This window comes from Phascolarctos cinereus, unplaced genomic scaffold (assembly GCF_003287225.1).
Source record: "Phascolarctos cinereus isolate Bilbo 61053 unplaced genomic scaffold, phaCin_HiC Scaffold_9;HRSCAF=440, whole genome shotgun sequence".
NCBI classification, from domain to species: domain Eukaryota; kingdom Metazoa; phylum Chordata; class Mammalia; order Diprotodontia; family Phascolarctidae; genus Phascolarctos; species Phascolarctos cinereus.
The window spans coordinates 100,451,103-100,472,244 of record NW_027556402.1 but is presented as its reverse complement, the minus strand read 5'-3'; the positions used below and the strand labels follow the sequence as shown (position 1 = coordinate 100,472,244).

The window sequence follows — 21,142 nt, the reverse complement described above, 5'->3', positions numbered from 1 at the left end:
CCAGGGAAGGGTGTTTTATTTTGGCAAACGTGGAGAATAGGACAGGTGGGAAAGAAAAAGCAAGCTGCTTGTTTCAGGCAGATGGTAAAATGGCTTGGGTGGGTCAATGGCTGGACAAGAAGTGAAGCAGAACCAAGGACTTGTGTTTAGGACCAGCTAGTTGATAACTGAAGCCTAAGTGGGCTAGTTTGCTCCAAAGATGAAAGGATTAATTTTCTGAGAAAGTGGGATTTAGATTCTGAAAGTGCTAGTGATTAGATCCTTCAGAATAGAGAGTGCTGGTCCATTTGGAGAGGAGCATGTTGGCAAATGCAGGTGGATAATATGACAGCTTAGCTAGGTGGCTGGATAGGATACAAAATATGGGAGGGTGAAAAAACCAGGGCCATAATTCTAGTATACTTGGAGGTTTAAAAATCACTTTCCCAACAACCAAGCAAATTGTGATGTCCAAATATTATTATCCCTGTTTCACAGGGGAGGACACTAAAGCCTGGAAACTTGCTAATGGTCATATAGCTAATAAATATTAGCATCTCCTGATTCCAAGTGAAGTTGTCTTTCTAGGGCACCACACTTTTAATTTTGTGTAAAAGTCAGTGGGGAGCTAGATGGAAAGTAATAATCATAGCTAACATTTATATACCACTTTAAGGTTTGCAAAGCACTTTACAGATTGTGATCCTCCCTACAACCGTATGAAGTAGGTGTTACTATTATCCACTTTTTAAAAATCAAGAAAATGAGAAACAGTGTTTAAGCAACACAACTGATTAAGAAAAGGGTTATGATTAGAGTAGGTGATAAGAAATATGTAGGTGGTGGTGGCACATAAGTATCCAGTCAGAAACACTAGAATGATGCAAAATATTTTTCAGCGACAGGAGTGAGATCTTTTTAATTCATTTAATTCAACAAACATGTACTAAAAGGGCCAACTATGTGTTAGACACATGATAGGTGCTGGTGACACAAAATTACCCCTCAAATGCCTTCCATTCTACTGGAATGATAAACATATACACATATAGGCAAAAATAAATCATGCATAAAATTACACAGATAATTTAACTACAGAGATTATCCTAACATCTTTCTGTGCCAGGATAGAGCATCAAAAAAAAGGCCTCTCATAGGAGCTAGGACCTAAGCTATGCTTTAAAGGAATTCATCTTGCCATTTTCTTTCAGATGCGTATTGGCTTGCATTCTGGATCTGTCTTTGCTGGAGTAGTTGGAGTTAAAATGCCCCGTTACTGTCTCTTTGGAAACAATGTCACTCTGGCAAACAAATTTGAGTCCTGCAGCGTTCCTCGAAAAATCAATGTCAGTCCAACAACTTACAGGTACTGATTGTCTTAGATGACTAAAATCTGTTTCTTTTATTTTGTGTGAATTTATGGGTTTTTTTTTATTAAATGTGCTTTTACTTAAGTAGTAAGGCAATCAATAGCCTTTCATTCTCACGATTTTATATTTATTTGTTTTAATCTCAATTACATTCTGTCCCTTTAAATTACCTATTGCCTGTTCCTTGGCATATTTGCTCCCAAGTTGCATTTTTTTTTACATACAACATCTCCTATGGAATTCTTGAAAACTTTTTATTCATTTACTTGAAAAGCTTAGTCTTCTTAGGGGAAAACTTTTTTTGGGGGGGAGTGGGGGAGATACATAGCTGTCTATCCATTATTTTGTGAAGTTGGTAGACTGCTATGGGCAGATCCTAAAAGAGAGACCACGTGTAACTAAGAAGGAGCAAAGCAAAGACAGATACTCTGGAAACCCTTCACAGGCAATGAGAGAAACACTAAATTCTGCCTCTTAACAGCATGCCAACAAATTATTCTTAATTAAATAAGGAAAATAATAATCAAAATCCAAAAAAGAGACTACCATGTAGCATAGGTTAAGCTGCATGGGGAAAAAAATCTTAATGATAAAAATCTTTATGCAACAAAAAGTTTTCCAACTCTAGCTTGTAGTTTTGTTTGTTTGTTTCAGTTATGTGACATGATCATGGGAGCAGCTCAATCTGCTCCCATGCCTTCTTGTGGCACGAAGGTGATTCTGAGATCTTAAAGACAAAGGGAGTGGTCAGAAGCCTCATCCCAGAAAGATGAGTATTGTCTTGGAATAGACAAAAACTGTTTTCTGAGGACCTTTCCCCCTAACTACAGAAAGCCTTATCACTATTAGATAAACCACCTGGTGATGAATTCTTTGGTACGAAACAAAAGTAGTTGGATAATAGCCTTTATTTTTCTGCAGTATTGGTGGAAGAATAATAGAAAAGAAGATAGAGGGTGCTAAGATTTATGTCATCTCTATACAAAATTAGCTGTTGACATTCTAAATGTGAGATCTTAACAAATGGAGGAAAGAATCTTGGATTGATTGTATATACTACCCCCCAAAAAGCCACGAAGAGGATATCAATAACTCCTGATCTGTAGTTTCACTTTCATAGTTCTATGAAAAAAAATTATATTTCAAACAGTGATAATGAGAATGAGTAAGCTTTCCTGAATGACATTCTGCAATAAAATTCGCATTTACAGTCGCACAATGAAAGATGCATAGAATACAAGATTCCGCTGAGTTATTATTTGATTTAAAAAAGAATTTTAATAGTGTGAAAATGCAGCCTTAAGAGTCCTCTATACAAAGTATCACTCACTCATATGTTAAAATCAGTCTAGATTCTTTAAACAATGTAATCATAGACATAATTTTATTCATGTGAGGCATAAAATGGAAAATATGCTTGCCAAAGGGGGTTACCCCTATCACAGAGGATGTCCAGCACAGAACCCAAATGGAAGGACTATTCCCCATGGATGAGATCTTTCAGATGATACTATTTGTGGGTAACATTGTGATGGTTGCATTAAGACTTAGAACAATTTAGAGCCTCCAAAATACTATACATAGTTATTCAAAAGAGCGTATCTAAATATTGACTCGAGAAAAAAAATTAGTAGATGAAGTTATGTTGTATTCTTTTTGTCACTGCTCAGCAAAAGTTTGATTTTCATTTTCTCATCAACAGCATTAACTTTTAATCAATTTATTCCAACAGTGTGCAGTGCATTCAGTACTGCCATATATTTGAAAGCATTTTTATAGTCTGTGCACAGCACATGAAGATGCAATATTCTCAATGTTGTCCTTGAAGTTTCCAGAACGCATATATGCAATGTGTAGTTGAAATACCAAATTGCGGGCATGAATGATCTTATACACCATATCCAAAAAGTCTCATTGCAGTTTTGAGCTTATTAAGGCTTTATTTGATTTATTTATTTATTGTTTAATTTAATTTAATTTAATAAGCTTATTTAAGGTTCTTAAAGTTTAAAACTGCACTAAGGTTTTTGGGACAACACATTAGGTAGGGGCAGCTAGGTTGTTTAGTGGGTAGAGCACTGAACCTGGAGTCAGAAAGACCTGAATTCAAATCCAGCCTCAGACATAGCTTGTGTGACCCTGGGCCGGTTACTTAACCTCTGTTTGCTTTAATACCCTGGAGAAGGAAATGGCAAACCACTCCAGCATGTTTGCCAAGAAAACCCCATGGACAGTATGATCCACAGGGTCACAAAGAGTCAGACACGACTAGATAACTGAACAGCAATATATAGGGTGTTGCAAAAGTCTTAGTGCAGTTTTAAGCTTTAATAAGTTTAAATAAGTTTGTTAGAATAAATTAAATAATAATTACATCTAACAAACCAAGGTAGATTAAGCAAAGCTTTAATAAATTTTAAAATGTGCTAAGACTTTTGGGACATGCTGTACATTTCCACTTTTAGAAAGAGTTTTGACATGCCAGCGGGGGGGTGAGCCTCGAATTTATTTCCCTGTTTCTTCTGTTTTGATTTGCTACAACCAGTCAATTACCAGGATTTTAAATATAATCTTCCTTCTTCTTCCTCACATGTTAGAGAAATCTCAAGATGTTTCAGCTACATCAGAGTTCTTAATCCGGAGTCTATGATCTTGTTTTTAAAAATACTTTCATAACTATGTTTCAGTATGATTGGTTTCCTTTGTTATCCTTTTTTTCATATTTTATGCATTTGAAAGCATTATTCTAAAAAAGGGATCCACCGTTTTCACCAGGTTGTCAAAAGGATTTATTATGTGCGCGCGTGCGCACACACACACACACACACACAGAGTTAGTACTTAGGTTAGATCAAGGATAGGGAACCTGCAGCCTGCAAGCCACATGTGGTCTTCTAAGTCCTTGGGTGCTGCCTTTTGAGTGAGTCCAAGTTTTACGGAACAAATCCTTTTATTAAGGGAGTTTGTTCTGTGAAGCTTGGATTCAATCAAAGGGCAGCACTTGAGGACCTAGAGGACCACATGTGGCCTCAAAGCCACAGGTTCCCCACTCTGGGTAAGATAATACCAGTTGTGTGGGTTTCATGTCCCTAAGTCTTATAAACCAATTAATCAACAACAAACATTTATTTAGAACTTACTACATGTCAGACACTATGCTAGGGGTACTAGACTACAAAGGCAACAGTAAAACATTCCCTGCCCTCAAGAAGCTTACATTCTATCAGCATATACAGAATATATGCAAAGTGATTTTGGCACACTAGGATCTGGAAGGATCAGGAGAGGCTTCATTTAGAAGATATTGTTTGAATTGAATCTTGAATGAAACAAGGAATTCTAAGGGGCAGAGGTGAGCAGGGAGAGGGCATCCCAGGACATGGAATAAGCAGTGCAGTAGTGTGGAGATGGGAGATGTCGTGCCATTGTGTAAGAAACAACAAGAAGTCCAGTTTGATTAGATCAACAATAATAAGGTAGGTTGAGGCAGGGTTGTGAAGAATGGGAGATAGACAGTCATGTGTTGTTGTTGTTGTTATCGTTCAGTAGTTTCAGCCAAGTTTGACTCTTCATGACCCCATTTGATGTTTTCATGGCAAAGATATTGGAGTAGTTTCCTTCTCCAGCTCATTTTATGGAAGAAGAAACTGAGGCAAATTGGGTTAAGTGACTTGCCCAGGGTCACACAGCTAGGAAGTGTCTGAGGCCAGATTTGAACTCAAGCTTTCCTGACTTCAGGCTGGGCATTCTATCCACTGCACCACCTAGCTGCCCATGGGTGTAGAACCAGGAAAAAAAAAAAAGGCCAATTTAATTGGCTCATAGATGTGATGCATGATAAGGCTAGAAAGGTAGAGTGATACCAGGTTGTGAAGGACTTTAGATTCAAAATAGAGGGGTTTATATTTGAACCTAGAGATAATAGAGAATCATGGGCATTTATTGGGTGTGTGGAGGGGGTAGGAGTGAGAGTGTGACCTAATCAGACCTGCACTTTGGGAAAATCACTTTTGCAAGTGTGGGATGATGGATTGGAGAAATGAGAAACTTGAGGCAGGGAGATTAATTAGAGAGATCCACTGAAATAGTCCAGGGGCCAAGACACTGAAAGTAGTGGGCTTTGTGGTATTCATAGAATCACAGAATTTCAGATTTTGAAGAGATACCAGATATCAGAAAGAAATATAAGGCAGTACGTTTATTTGGACATGGGAATAAATGATAGCTTTTGGGAGAAGGGAGAGGGGTCTAGACCTGTGATTTAATGAGCCTGGAGGAACTCCTGGTATGAAAATTAATTCCATTCATACAGATCAGCAAACTGATCTATAATGTATAATCACCATTATCTGGAGAACTGAAAGATGAAGCCCTTTTCCAAGAACCCTATAGTTACTTACTTGAGTACTAAGAATACTTAACTCCTGGGTCTTCTCAACTTTGAGGTCAGCTCTCTCTATTAGGCCAAGCTGCCTCTTTAGAAGAAGTCAGTAGTGTTACTTTAAATGATTTCCTCTAGAAGAGTTTTATTTTCCATGTTATAATAAGCTTCAGGAGGAAAGAGACAGTTTGAAATTTCCATTGGACGTCTGCGCTTTGTAAATATATAATTAACAATTGACTTTAAAACACAGGCAGACAGTTTGGGTTTAAATCTAGTTGCAGTCTAAGTGGTCGGCACAAATGGACTTTTGTGTAGAATAACCAAGAAACACTATTTGTCATGAAGTGTAAATATTTCTCTTGACAGGCCCTTTGGTAGCATGTTTGTTGAAAGCTGAACTCTGGAAGAAGGTTCCTGAGAATAAAATTCATTGTCTAATGTCAAGGATCCTTTTGATATATTTATGGCAAACATGATGTGAATTCGGGACATGGAATACATACCACCTAAAAAATACCTTTTGTGGATAACAAATAAAAGAATGGTGTCATGCTGAAATACTCATTATTTCCGGATTTTGACCAATAAACCAAGATATGTTAGTCCTAATGGCAATTTTATGACCATCTTTCCTAAAGTCTCTTAAAGATTTTATGTCACCATTTTAAATGCTGCTGATTTTCCATTGAAGGCCAGTTTCACTTTATCATAGCAGCACATTCAATCTTAGTTTTACTGATAAATAGGAGTGGGGTAGCTTAAATATCACAAAGAATCTGAATATTTTAAGCTGTGGGGTATGTGATGCTACTGAGGTTACAAGATGTTTGCCATGAATATATTAAAGGTGATAGAGGAGCGGTATTGATAGTAAGGAGTTCAACAAGGGCCAAAACAAGTCAGGACCATTTTGTACTGAAAAGCCCTTGGGTTCAAGATTATATGTGGGAGTAGATGGTACAATGGATACTTCACTGGACTTGGAGTCAAGAGGACTTGAATTCAAATCCTGTCTCTGAAATTTACTAACCTTGGAACCATAGGTAAATCATTGAACCTCTCTCAATCTCAGTCTCCTCATCTGCAAAAGGATGATAATAGTAGAGCCTGCCTCCCAGGTTCATTCTGAGAAGTAAAGTAGTTTGAGAATCCTAAAGTGCTATATAAATATTAGATACTATTTTTATTGATAGCAATAATAATAATATTTTATTAAATTATACCAGACATTAAGAGGAAGACCTAGTAGTATAGTAGTAAGAAAAAGATGTGCATTATAAAAGTAAAAAGTTCCAAAATCAGGCAAAGTAAAAACACACACACAAAAAGGAATGTAAAAAAGTAATAGGGGAAAATTTCTCCAGTAGAGAGGAGGGGGAGAAATACGAAGAAATAAAGAGAAATACTGGTATTAGGTGGGGAAAGAGCATAAGCATTAATATAGCACCTACTATGTGGCAAGCACTGTGCTAAGTTCTTTACAAATATTCTCATTTGATCCTCACAATAACCCTGTGATTTAGGAACTATTATGCTCATTTCACAGTTGAAGAAATTGAGGCAAAGGATCACACAGCTAGTAGTGTCTGAGGCAAGATTTGAACTTAGGTCTTCCTGACTGCAGACTTAGCACTCTTTCCATTGTGCCACCTAATTGCCCTAGGTATATAAAGAAACACATACATCCCAAACAGATTTTCTTTTCTGTTCTAAATTATTTGTCTTGTGAATTCTGACTCATTTCTAAAATACAGCAAAATAGCATTCTTAATTGCATGATATTTGAGATGAAATCATTTTGGCCATCTTTACCTTCTCCATGGGTAAGATTAGTGATTCACAGGAAAAGGCTGTTGAGGCAGTTCTAGAAAATATCTAAGGGTTTGAGTGGGTTTTCTATTTGTATCCCCAGTGATTGGCATAGTGCTTGGCACACAATATAAACACTTATTAAATGCCATTTCATTCATAATGTCCAGAATGTCTGAAGTATCGCATTTGGTTCTGGGCACCACAATGTAGGAAGACTGTTGAAAAGCCACAAAGTGTTCAGAAGAGGAACAACCAGAAAGGTTCAGGGTCTTGAATTCAAGGTCGTTGAAGGCGGACAACACACTATGCTAAGTGTTGGGTGTATAAATAGAAACAAAAAGAAAGATGGCGCCTGCCCTGAAGAAGCTTACATTCTAATAAGGAAAAACAACACGTAAAAAAGAGTTGAAGAGCAGGAGCAAGAGAGGGAGATGGGAGATGGTACCCAAGCAAGGGCATGGTGGCAAAACCTGGAGACTCAGAATCATGACTCAGAGGAGAATGAAACAAAGCTGGCCTGTGCCATTCATAAAATGTAGCCATCTAGAAGAAATTCCATGAGGTTCTGTTGAAGGAACCAGAGTATTGTGGAAGACTCACTGGGAGACATAACTGTTATTTTGAAGTAGTTGAAGGGCTATCACAGGGAAGAGTGAAAAAGTCCCAGAGAGCAAAACTAGGAGTTGCAGGTGTGAGTTACCAAGGAAAATTTAGGATTGAGGGAAGGAAAAATTCCTCATCAATTAAAGTGATCTAAAAGTGTAATAAGCTGATTCAGGAGATAAAAGGCTTCCCCTCACTGGAAGTCATCAGGAAAAAAAGACAGATGTCCACTCAGGGATGTAGTGGGGGTGATACTTGTCCAAATGCAGGTTGGATGGTTTCTGATGTTCCTTTCAACTCTGGGATTCTGTCTCTTTAAACAATTAAAGGATTATTATGCAAAAGAGGCCTCAGAATTGTGTGTTTAACATTGAACTAGAATAAATTCAGCAACAAAAAATTGAACATTAACACCTACTACAAGGAAGTCACTGTTCCAGGTACTGTGGACGTAAAGGCTTTTTGGTGGGCATACTTCTTTCCCTGATAAGGCTTCCATTAGGTAGACTGGTAGGACTGTGGTATGAATAGAACCATCTTAGTCCTTCTTCAATGATTGCTTGCCTCATACTCACCTCTAAATTGTTAGGGCCCACTTAGGCTAGATATTAAATATGTCCTAGCACTTAGAGTCCTATTCAGGTTGTGCCCACATAGAGCAGTGGGAACATATCGCAGAACCAAAAGTTCTCACTCAAGCACTTCACCTCTTCTGTGTGAACACAGCATCATAACACTGATTATTAATGGGTCATTGTTTACTTGGGAGACAGAAAGAGTTGTTTTTCACAGAGGCTGGTCCAGAGCCCAGAGCTATTCAACATTTTCATTAGTGACCTGGATAACAGAATAGAGAGAATATTCATCAAGTTTGAAGAAGACATAAATATGGAAAAGGGGAAAGGAAGAGCAGCCAAACAATTTGGAAGGATAGAATGAAAATTCAAAATGGCCTTTGAAATTTGGAAAAGTGGTTCAAAAGAAACAATGAAACCTGTGGTAAACAGCAGGTAGTATGTTTAGGGAGAAAAACAATTGCAAAAACTAAAAGAAGGAAAAGATTGGTTATATACAAATGCAGTTTTTTAAAAAGAAACTATGTTAAGTTTTAATAATTTGAGATTCATTATCATTTTGAAGAGATAGCCAAGTAGAAGAATTTTATAGTAGAAAGAATATTGGATTTGAAGCAAGAGGCCCTGGATTCTGATCCTGGTTCTTGGACCACCTTCTACCATTATGAACTTAGGCCATTCACTTTTCCTCTCTGGGCCTAAGTTCTACCATCTCTAAAGAAATAGGGTTGATCACACAGATCCTTATTAGCTAAAAAAAACCTATCATCATAAGTTTATATTTTTATTGTTTATTTTCAAAAGGGTAAACTAAGCAAATAAAGGTTTTTTAAAAAGACTTTTAGGAAAGAATATTTACTTGACTTAAGACTATTTTTACCAATATTTAAACCAATTCTATAATAGGAATAGGAACTCAAGCTACAATATCATTGGTATAGGGTCTCAGGTAAGGGAACTCCCTCTATCAATGAAGGTTAGCGCCTTCTCTGTAATATATAATCCTGAAGAGCTACCAACAACTCTGAGAGGTTGTGACTTGTACAGGTTCACACAACGAGTCTAGAAGTCATACTTGAACCCAGGTCTTCCAGACTTCAGGGTCACCTCTCTATCCACTATGCCATCAATAAGTTGATCAATTAATCAACAGATATTTAAATGCCTACCATGTGTCTACCCCTGTAATAGGCCCTGGAATACAAGTATAAATAATTAAATAATTCGTATTTGCCTTGAGCTTATATTCTAATTGGAGAGGGCAAAATATATAGGGGTGATATACAAAATATGCAAAATATGTAAGTATATAAAGTGAATACAAATGAATATATTCAAAATTGTTCAATGCAAGGTGGTATGAAAGGGACAGCATTATCATTTGGGGGAATCAGGAAAGGCTTCATGTAGAAGATGGTGTTCAGCTACATCTTTATGAGGCTAAGGTGAGGTAGGGCATTCTAAGCACAGAAAACAGACAGTACAAAGGCATGGAAATGGGAAATAGAGTATCATATATGAGGAACTGAGAGACAACCAGTGTGGCTAGATTGTGAATGAAGAAAGAAGAATAATGTCCAAAGGGTTTGAATAGATATGTTAAGATCAGATTGTATAGAACTTTACACTAGATGAAGGAGTTTGTATTTTTTTTCCTATGTAATTGTAAACCATTGGTTGAATAAGAAAATCACATGAACAGACCTGCCCTTAATGAAAATAGCTTTGGTAGTAGCATATGGGATGGACTAGAGAGGGGATGAACTTGAGGCAGACAGACCAATTAGGAGATTGTTACAATCACTTATGCTGGCTATTATCCAAACCACTAATGTTAAAGTTCTCGTCTGTTAATTGAATCATCAGGATCAATGGATTCCACCCCAAGAGATCCAATTCCATGGCTCATGACGACATATTAGTACCTGTGGATTCTTAGAGGCTATGCCAGCAGCTCTCAAAAACCATACTGGGCTAATAAAGTTTTGTGCAGGGACCCAGAGGGTTACATTATGTTTCTTTTGAGGACCAGGTTGACCATGTATATATGTGCTCACCTTCAGGAGGCCGGCTATTGGATGATTAATTCTTTGGCCATGAGACCAAGAAAAAACATATGGAAACTTCTGCACTGATAATGCCCAAATTGGAAAAAAAGAAAACATGGAATGCTAAGAGTCGTGCAATTTTAGACAATCTACAAACATTAATTTAGTCACTGGTATTCTAAATGTGAAATTCTTGTTCAGTGACCAATGAATTGACATAATATTGGAGGAATTGAGTCATACCAATTTTGATTTTCTCACTATAAACATAATGAGCAGATATGAGGAAGCTATAGTGAAGTGGAAGGGTGAGTGATAGGTTCTCCATGGAGAGGCAGATTAAGAAATTGATGAGATTAGCTTCATCACATACCCTAAGGCCTCCAAGATTAGCTATGAAGTCATATGTTTGATATTCATAGCCCTTGATAATCTGGCCCCTTCCTACCTTTTCAGTCTTCTAACACCTTATTCTCCTTCATGAACTCTGTGATCCTGTGCCTCTAGACTCCTTGCTCCATCTCCCAACTCTATGTATATGCACTGGCTGACCCTCCCCCGACCCATGCCTGTGACTCTGTCCCTCCTCATTTCTGCCTCTGCTTCCTGGCTTCCCTGGTTTTCTTCAAGTCTTAGCTAAAATCCCTCCTTCTTCGAGCAGCTTTTTCCAACCTCCCTTCATGATAGTACCTTCCTCTGAGATTATCTCCAGTTTATCCTATGCAGATCCATTTTATACAGAGCTATTTTCTCTCCCCGCCCACATTAGTTTGCAGGTGCTTTGAGGGCAGAATCTGTTCTGAAAATCTTTTTTTATACCCAGCATTTAGTATACTGCCTGGAAGATAATAGGTGCATACTAAATGCTTGTTGACTTGACTAAAGTAATGCGAAACATCATTCCATGAAAGTGCTTGGGATGAGCATGAGCATAAAGATAAGTATAACGATAATTACAATGTTTGAGGATTTCCCAAACTAATTTGAACTTGGTTACTACTTTGCAGAATTGGGCACTGGAAAAGAAAAAAAAAGTATATTGGAAAATATCTTCCAGGTATAAGAAATGAAAGATTCCAAAGGCTTATTGACAAAATTGAATATTCACATCATTATAACATTATAATGTGAATATTTTCTTCAATAAGACTCATAAGATTCCAGGCATTGCAAGAACCAAGCATCATTACTTAAAAAATGAAATTGATTATATCTTAAGGGACATGAAATAACTAATTATGGATGTGGAAATCATTTCTAAAATAGCTCATTGACTTGCTATGGCAGAGGTCAAAATTAACACTAAATTAGGAGAAAAGATAAAGATGAGAAGATGTATCCTGTAATTATAACAGCTCCAACCATTCCTATTCAAAGAAGCAATGATGCTCAAAAGAGTCTAGAAATCATTTCAGCCAGCCCAAAGTAATATTTTAACTCCTAACCAGCCAAAATGAAAAAGTGGCCAAGAGCAGCACTGCTTATAATTCAGTCATTAGCAAAATCTTATGGAGGTGACTGGAACAAATGTGAGAAGTTTCATTTCCTAAAGCATTAAAAAACTGGAAAGAAAAGCATAAATTTTCAAGAAGCATAGCTTGAGAGTCAATTAAACCAGGCTATCCCTAAAATATGTGAAGCTTAAACTGGAAAGGGATAAAAAGCAGAGAGAAAACAGAACAGATACAATAGCATTTATTTAAAAATATTTCCTATCTGTTTTACATAGTTGCACATATATAACCTAATATCAAATTGCTTACCATCTTAGGGAAGGGGAAGGGGATAAAGGGGGGAGAGAAAATTTGGAGCTCAAAAAATTTTTTAAATGAATGTTAAAAATTGTCTTTGCGTGTAATTGGAAAAAAATAAAATATTATTTTAAAGTGAATAAATAGTATTTCCTTATCAGTGGTAGTAGAATTATAACATATGGACTCTAAATGTCATTCCCTGGTGGGCTATATGAGGAAGTAGAGAAAAAGCATTCACAATGAAGGTGAAAATAGGAGGCTAGTCTAGGAAAAAAACCCAACAAAGTCTGAAAGCTGATTTGAACTCAGGTCTCCCTGACTCCCGGCTCAGCACTCTATCCACTTCTGCCACCTACATTCTCCCCTAGTCAGATTAAACAGTTGATCAATCCATAAACATTTACTAAGTACGTACTATTATGTAGCCATGTGCTAGCTATTAGCGAGGCACTGGGCTAACCTCAAAATCACACTTGGATGCATATGTTCAATTCCTCAAAAATGTGAGGAAGGATGCTAATAAAATGGAGAGTAACCAGAGGACAACCATTAGGGTGATCAAGTGTTTCAAGATCCTGCCCTAAGGAGAACAGTTGACAGAACCAGCAATATTTCATCAGAAAAAAAAAAAAGAGCTAACAGTGGGAGGTATGATAGCTATTTCCAAGTCTCTGAAGGATTCTGATGTGGAAGAGAGATCAGATCTGTTCTGCTTCACCCCAGAGATCACAATTAGTGCCTGTGAAAAGAAATCAGAGGCAAGTTTCAGTTTGATGGAAAGAAAAACTTCCTAATGATTACAGCTGCCCAAAATTTCAATGAACTGACTCAGGAGCTTAGGAACGCTGTACAGGCAGATTCTTGATCAGATGCGGATTGGATTAGGTGCCATCTGAGATCTCTTCCAATCCTGAGATACTATGCTTCCGTGATTTTTAAGGAAGCTTTAAGGTCAGTGCCTTTAAGAGGTATTGGCTGAGACTCTCTCTGAAAGCTTTTTAAGAACCTATACCATCATACAAAAGCACACACACACACACACACACACACAACACATACACACACACAAAACACACAAAACTCTTTTAAATTTGAAGAAGAGAAAGTAAGTTATTGTCAATTCATTGTTTAATGTTTATTATATAGCTGGCATGTCATATTTAGGTCAAATTTACTTATATACTGTGAGTATACTAATTTTATTGGACCTAGAGAAAATCTTGAAATTTTGTTTTTGATCATCTTTTCATTATCTCTATTTATGCCATATTATTATACATAACTATAATTGATTTGATATTGTTTATTTGGTCAGAAGTAATCATTAGATTTTGACTGCTCTCTCTTGGTTCTCTTCCTACTCACTAGACCATGACTAGTATGTCAGATGGATTGTCAGGATTGTCCTACAAACTGCAAATAAATGTCAGAAGTCTATTGTGATGAGTAAGACCAAACAATGTCAGAGGGTGGTACTGGCAAAGGTGTAAGGTCAGATAAATCTACTAAAAAATAGATTATATAATTCTTATTGGTTTCATTCTCTAATTCTCACTCTCAGTCACTTCACAAATCTGATCAATTGTAAAATCATGTCAATTCTTTCTGTACATCTCTCACATATATTGTCTTCTCTCTGCTCACAAGACCACTCCCCTCCTTTTAGACCCTCATGACCCTTTGTCTGAACCATTACAATAGCCCTTTCATTGTTCTCCCTCATCAAGTCACACCCCAGTCCAATACATTCTTCCACATAGTTGCCAAAGTGATTTTCCAATTTCAGCAGAAGACTGACTCTTCTTTTCACAAAAATACACTCTTTGCCCAGGGATAGCCTATGCGAAGGCCCCAGAGTGAAAGACGGAATGGTAAGTATGGGAAACAACAAGTAGACCTGTTTAGCCAGAACCCTAGAATGCCCAAAGGAGAAAAAAAGCCATCAAGTTCTTTCTTCTGGCCAAGGTTAAAGTTTCTACCTTACTCAATAATCTCAAAATATCTTGAATATCTTTGATCTACTCAAATTGCTCCCTTTCTCTTGAGTCTTCTTCCCTGAACATTTGCTTATTTATTTAAATAATTTTATTTAAATTTAATAAATAAATAAATAAATTTAAATAATTTTAATAACTCCCTCTTAACTGTCTTTCAGACTACTGAAAGGATGCCCTGGGTTCGTGTTTACTCCTCGTTCAAGAGAAGAACTGCCTCCCAACTTCCCCAAGGAAATTCCTGGAATTTGTCATTTCTTAGATGCTTACATACAAGGAGCAAATCCAAAGGCATGCTTCCCAAAAGAGATATTGAAGACGGCAATGCTAACTTTCTGGGCAAAGCATCAGGCATTGATTAAGTTGTATCTTCACCAGTTTTATCAATATTTGGGGGTTTGAATCCAGTGAGGATATATGAAGCCTTGGAAAGCACTTTAGGATTGCAGATGCCTGAAAGCCAGTATTACTAATTCAGGAGCAAGGTCCCCTAAGACTTGTTATTTCTCTTTTAAATGACAGACTGCATTTACTGAAATAATATTTCAACTCCTCTATTTTAATGTTATGCCCCTTGAGGTATCTTTTCTTTTCTGTGACAAATGATGTTATATAAGTCACTTCAAATCAACCTGTACTAAGAATTCTAGACCCACTGTACATAACATCAGAAAAGTTGAATGTATCATACCAAGAGACAGAGTTGCCTGCAGTACTGCTCCTTGCTTGAGTGCCAGCTGTACTTAAAATGCAGGAGTCACAGTGTTGCTAAGAACAAAGTCACAAGAAGTTGTTGTTCCTATTATAAATTTTTAAAACTCACTGCATGTTGTTATCTAGCCTCTGACACTCATAAGCTGTGTAACTCTGGGCAAATCACTTGATCTCCTAAGGTTGCTGTGAGGTTAAAATGTGATATTTGTAAAGCACTTTGGAAAGCTTAGCATAGTATATAAATGCTAGCTATTGTTATTATTATGTGTTTTTGTTGTGGCTGCCAATATATAGCAAAACAGACCAAGTATTTTTTTCTGTCAAGTCCTCTTAAGAAAATAAGAAAGTATGGGTCACATATTATATAATCACAAGCTAGATTCAAAGTAACACTGAAGTATTATTTTAGTTCATGAAGTTTATTTAAAAAAACATAATTTTTGATAGTAGCGTGTATCATAGCAATAAATATTATTTCCTTTTCATGTATTCTTCATGTTTAAGCATGATAAAAGCTTTCTATAACATACAGACAGATAAGCAAAGTGTCCAGGTGAACATAGAAGATATAAATTTCCATTACTAGGGATTGTATTACTTATTCTAATGTAATACTCTTGATTTGATCACCACAGTTTAAGCAGAAATGAAATAAGGTTGAAGGGTGATAGATACTGGACCTGTGATTTCACTAATATAGGGAATGATCAGATGGGAAGCTCCTTACTAGTAAAGATTGGTATCTTGTGTCCAACTTACATTCTTAGAGAGTTTCCCAGAATGCTAGGTTAAGCAAATGATCCAGAGTTACATAGCTAGTACATGTCAGAGACCTAACTTGAACCCAGGTCTTTCTGAGTCTAATACCAGCTCTATCTACTATACCATCTATTATACCATACTGCCTCTTGGGGTTAAAGAGAGAACCCCAAAAAAAAGGGAACTCACTATGCAGTTGTACATGAGAGCACTGCAACTTGGTCCTGAATCAGTAGAAACTGTCTATTGGCTTTTTAAACCAATAGGAGTACTTCTAGGGAAAGGCTAAGCTACATGAGTAAGAGATGTAAGATTTGTATCTTTTAATTGTTTTTTTTTAATTAAAGAGAACACATAGACCATTTTATGGATATGTACATGTATTCCAAAAAGGATTATAAACCTGCTATACTCTTCAGTGCTTGGTAGATAGTAGCAAAGAAAGTGATCTGTTGTGTAAATGTCTTAGCTTTTTAGGGGTAGCAGGGTTCTTTGAGTCCAATTTCTTCATTCTACTAAATTCTTAACAAAAGGAAGTTTTTCCAAAATTACTTAGGCCACAAGAAGCAGAGCTAAGACTTGGACGTAGGTCTACTTGACTCCTCATCCATCGTGTTGTGTGCTGACATCTGGATTCCACACTTTGATTTTTGCTTTCAGTATTGGTGCTTCAAGTACTCATCCTTATAACTACTTGGAAAATGTGGTTGTATGAGCATCATTTTTAAAAGAACAATGCCCAAGCAAGAGCATGATGCAAAGAAAAAGTTTTAAGTTACATATATATATATATATATATATATATATAATATATATATATATATATATATATGTATGTATGTATGTATGTATGTATATATACACAAGTGGCAAATGTTTAACAGAAGATCCTAAACTGTATTGGATCCAGGCAAAATGGTTCCATGTGCAAGTTTTTAAATACTTTCATTGTTTGTCACCTGTTCCATGCTAACAGTGTGATGAAAAATTTACTCTTGGTTGGCCTGGTTTATCCTCAGTGTACCATTAAGTACTTTACTACAACTTACTCTTCTAGGTCATAAACAGTACCTCCTAGGTATCTAGCCTCTTACCAGGAAGTCATTTTGGCACTAGAGGGGACATGGGCTTCATTCTGTTACAGTCTTAAAATAATATTAATATTCTATATAGACTGTAGTTTAAGTGAAGGATTGAAGATCCTTTTCTTTCTAGAGCTGAGCCCTTATTATAAAGGAGGAAAGAGAAACAGAAAAGAAATACATAAAAAAAAATGTTCTCATTCCCACAAAAATATCTTACTTCCAATCCACACTTAAATCCCATGTACTTATATTCTTCATTATTCTGGAAAGATTGAAGTCTTTTCTGGAGTGAGAAGAGTGCTAAGTAGAATTCTAAATAAGGAAGGCTGAAAAAAAAAAAAAAACAGCCCATGATCTTGAGGAGCTCACAGCCTAATGAGGAAGACGATATGCAAGCAACCATGTACAAACAAGACAAAGACAGGACTAAATTGAGCATGATCTCAGAAGGAAGCCAATAAGATTCAGGAGGCATGGCTAAAAGCTTCTTGCAGAAGATGAGACTTGTAGGAAGCCAGGGAAGCTAGCACTTTAAAATTAGCTATATGCTGTCCTCACAATCACGTAATGAAGCTAGTTATTCCAAGATTGTTATTCCCCTTTAACAGCTGAGCAAGCTGAGGCTAGGAGAGGTTGTGAGTTGTCCAGGTTCACACAGTAAATGTTGAAGCCAGGATTCAAATCTAAGTCCCAAATCTATATCCAGGGCACACCACACTACATCTCTAACATTAATGTTAGAGGGACTATCTCCCTGGTGTGCTCATCAGCATTTGTTGATGGGATCCTGAGTTTTCCATTAAAGACATGGTATTAGAAGTGTGCTTTCTTGGTATTTTTCCATCCTTGCAGAAGTATTCTTTCAAAAATCAGGAAAAAAAGCAAAATTTTACTCAGGTTTAAAATAGAAAGAAATCTGACATAAACATGACCAGAGAAGACTCCTTTCTGTAGAGAAAACTCTTATGTTCCAGAGAAAGAGTTCCCAAATAGAAACCAAGATGTACAATTTCTTTATTACACAATAAAGAATTCTGAATAAAGGGGCATTGATTTCATTAAGAATAGCTATGGAAACCAAAGTATGTAATTCCCATTCTATTTGGAGATAATTTTTACTCAAGAAAAATAATATTGCACTTTGTGACTTCTAGCTAGCAAGAAAGGAAAGTTCATGTCCCCAAAAGCTATGAGAAATATGGCATCTGGCATAAAACCTATTAGTGTGTCTTTGTTCAAATCAACTTCATTTTAAACACATTATAATTTTTATGTAAGTGCATGTTTTTTTCTCTTCATACTTCATCAGTTAGTGAGTTAAATTCAGAGTTTCTGGCTGAGGGTTGGGACTAAGGCTCTGCTGTCATTAGACATTTTAAGTTGTATTTGATATATATGCAACATAACTAAGTGACAAAAATAGATATTCCATGCAATCTGATATTTATTTAGAAGGAAATGGCTTTAAACCTACCTGTTTTGAGGAGAATCTTGACAATAGCTATCTGAAGAAATGAACTGAGATAGATCCAATTTATTAGTTGTTTTGTTTGGGTTGGGTTTTGATCTAGACCTGTGATTTCATTGTCATTATACACTCTTTAAATCTGTAGTTTCCTAGTTTTTATTTTTTTGTTTGTTTGTTTATATTTTGGGCTAGGCAATGAGACTTGCCCAGGGTCACACATCTAGTAAGTGTCAAGTATCTGAAGCTGGATTTGAGCTGAGGTCCTCCTGACTCCAGGGTCCATGCTCTATCCACTGTGCCACCTAGCTGCCCCCCTTAGTTTTGATTTTTGAGGCAGAAAGCCTTTTTTTGTAAAGTAATTCATGGAGATTCATATGCCAAGACTAGGGTTTTTATTTACAGCAAATACTTCCCTCTTCCCTATCCTATCTGGTTGATGTTTGTTACTGCAGATGGTATATTTCTTTTGATTTAATAGCTTTTCTAAACTTCAATTAGTTGAAAAAGGAAAACAAATGTTAGACTTTATGTTGAAAAATTGCATGATGTTTATCATAATGATACATCAATAGGTAAAAAGGATTTACTTTCACTATTACCTTTAGCAAATTGTTTATACCTGATTTTTGCTTCTGGCAAGCTACAAAGTCTAACAAAATGCTACCCAAGATTTTTGGGAGCTTCCTTGGTATGCTGCCATATAAACATTGTAATGGAACTATTTAAAACATAATTAAAAAATATATATATATATATATATAAAAGAAAATGAGTCTTTTTGTTGCAAAAGGAACATCTGATTCATATAAAAAGAATATTATTCCAAATTATGCAATTGTGTCAGTCCTTCCCTCTTCTGGACCATTTCTTTAAGATAGTAATGGAGAAGATTGTCATTTAGAAGAGCACTCAGCACAGATCTGGTACATTTAATAAATACTTGTTGACTTGGCTTTGGACCATGGGTAATTTTACCCATGCCTGGCATATCTAATTGCATATAATGTAACTAATATTATTGTCTCCTTTGTGTTATGTAATAGAGGGAACATTTTCCCTCTCTACCCCCCAACTTAAAAAAGGTATAGGTATCTTCTGATTGCATCTTATTGTCCAGGAGGACTCTTTTAATTGACCATTGAGCTGGAATTCCATGGATATACCAAATCCCTGCAGAGCTCAGAGTCATTTTTCTACTTCAGGGCCAGCAGGAAAAAAGAGGACTGAGGGAGAGATTGCCTCTTTAGTATAGTCACAGATCAGCCAACTAAAAGAGTTCTCATAGGTAGTAAGAAGCAGTCAAAGGATATTTGTGCCTGCTCTGATGTGTGTGTGTGTGTGTGTGTGTGTGTGTGTGTGTGTGTGTGTGTTGGGAGGAATCCATCCTCAAGGGAGTGCTATACTACAAAGGGGGTACTAAAGAAGTAACAGCTTCTCTTCAGACAAGTCATACAGCTTTCAAGAATCCAGGGTCACATCTACTGCATATTACAATATCAGGATGATACTTTGTGAAAGGGTTATTCTTACCTGTCTTACAAATATAAAATAAGAATACCTCCATTAAGCAATTATCCTATAGAAAATGTACTTATGCTAAAGATAAGTGAATTTCATTGAATTCCACAAATAATTATGAAAGACAAAAATAAATGTCCCTTTGCTTATGAAGCTTAATGATTCATTTTATACAAAGAATCCTTTACTTTGTAGAATGATCTCAATAGGATTCTTTAGATAGTGATTTTGCTATCACATCTAAAATATGATTTACTGGCCAGTGAATGTTTCTTGAGTAGTAGTGTGATATAATGGAAAACAAAATTGGTTCATACTCAGGAAACCCAGATTCTAACCATACCCCTGTACATAATTTATAAAGTGGTTTCTGGGCAAGTCACAACTTCTCTGTGTCTCATTTTCTGAATAGGCAAGTATTATAAGATTGGGCTAAATGATCTCTATTGTCTTTTCCATCTATAACATGCTATGGCTTTGTAGTTGGATTATGGCTTTAAATACATTGTGAGTGTTGTCTCTCCCCCTCACTTGTAGCATGGCGGTTTCATTTTATGACTTGAAGGGAGGCAGAATAGACATTGCTAAATGTCTTCTACCCCATCTTTCTCCAAGAGAGACGTTGATGCCGGCCAGGGAAGAAGCAGGAAGTTGGAACCAGGAGCTTGGCCACTCTGCTCTCCTGGGCATAGAGGGCTTCTGGGCTTGAATTACGTCTATCTGCTTCCTTAAATATTATTTGGCTAAGGCATGTGATTTTTCAGTTTTAATCTAACTTCTAATTACAGTTTCACTAATTGAGGGGAAGAGAGTTCTTAAACTTTATATCCAAGGCTTGATCCTTTTCTCACCACATACCAATTCCACAATGAACACACATAGGAAGTAGCAAATAAAAGGCATTTATCTAGTTGGTAGTAAAAACAGAAATCAGAGAAAATGTACATATGAGAACATATACCAGACAATACTGAGTGAAGGAACTCTCCCAATGGGAGTGATGTCACTCAGCTAAACCAAGAGAAAGGGTTCTAGATCTCATCCAAGTGAAAGTATCACAAAATCTTTAGAGCCTGCTA

General features: G+C 36.5%; 1 protein-coding gene across 1 annotated transcript in view; it reads left to right on the top strand.

The window, feature by feature from the left end:
• The window catches only part of GUCY1A1 (guanylate cyclase 1 soluble subunit alpha 1), a 75,868-nt gene extending 59,514 nt beyond the window's left edge, over positions 1-16,354 (top strand). Inside the window, 3 exon segments of the mRNA XM_020994010.2 lie at positions 1,191-1,345; positions 14,681-14,817; positions 14,820-16,354. Coding sequence (XP_020849669.1) covers positions 1,191-1,345; positions 14,681-14,817; positions 14,820-14,881 — 354 coding nt within the window. The 3' untranslated portion in view covers positions 14,882-16,354.
• Positions 16,355-21,142: the final 4,788 nt, after the last annotated feature.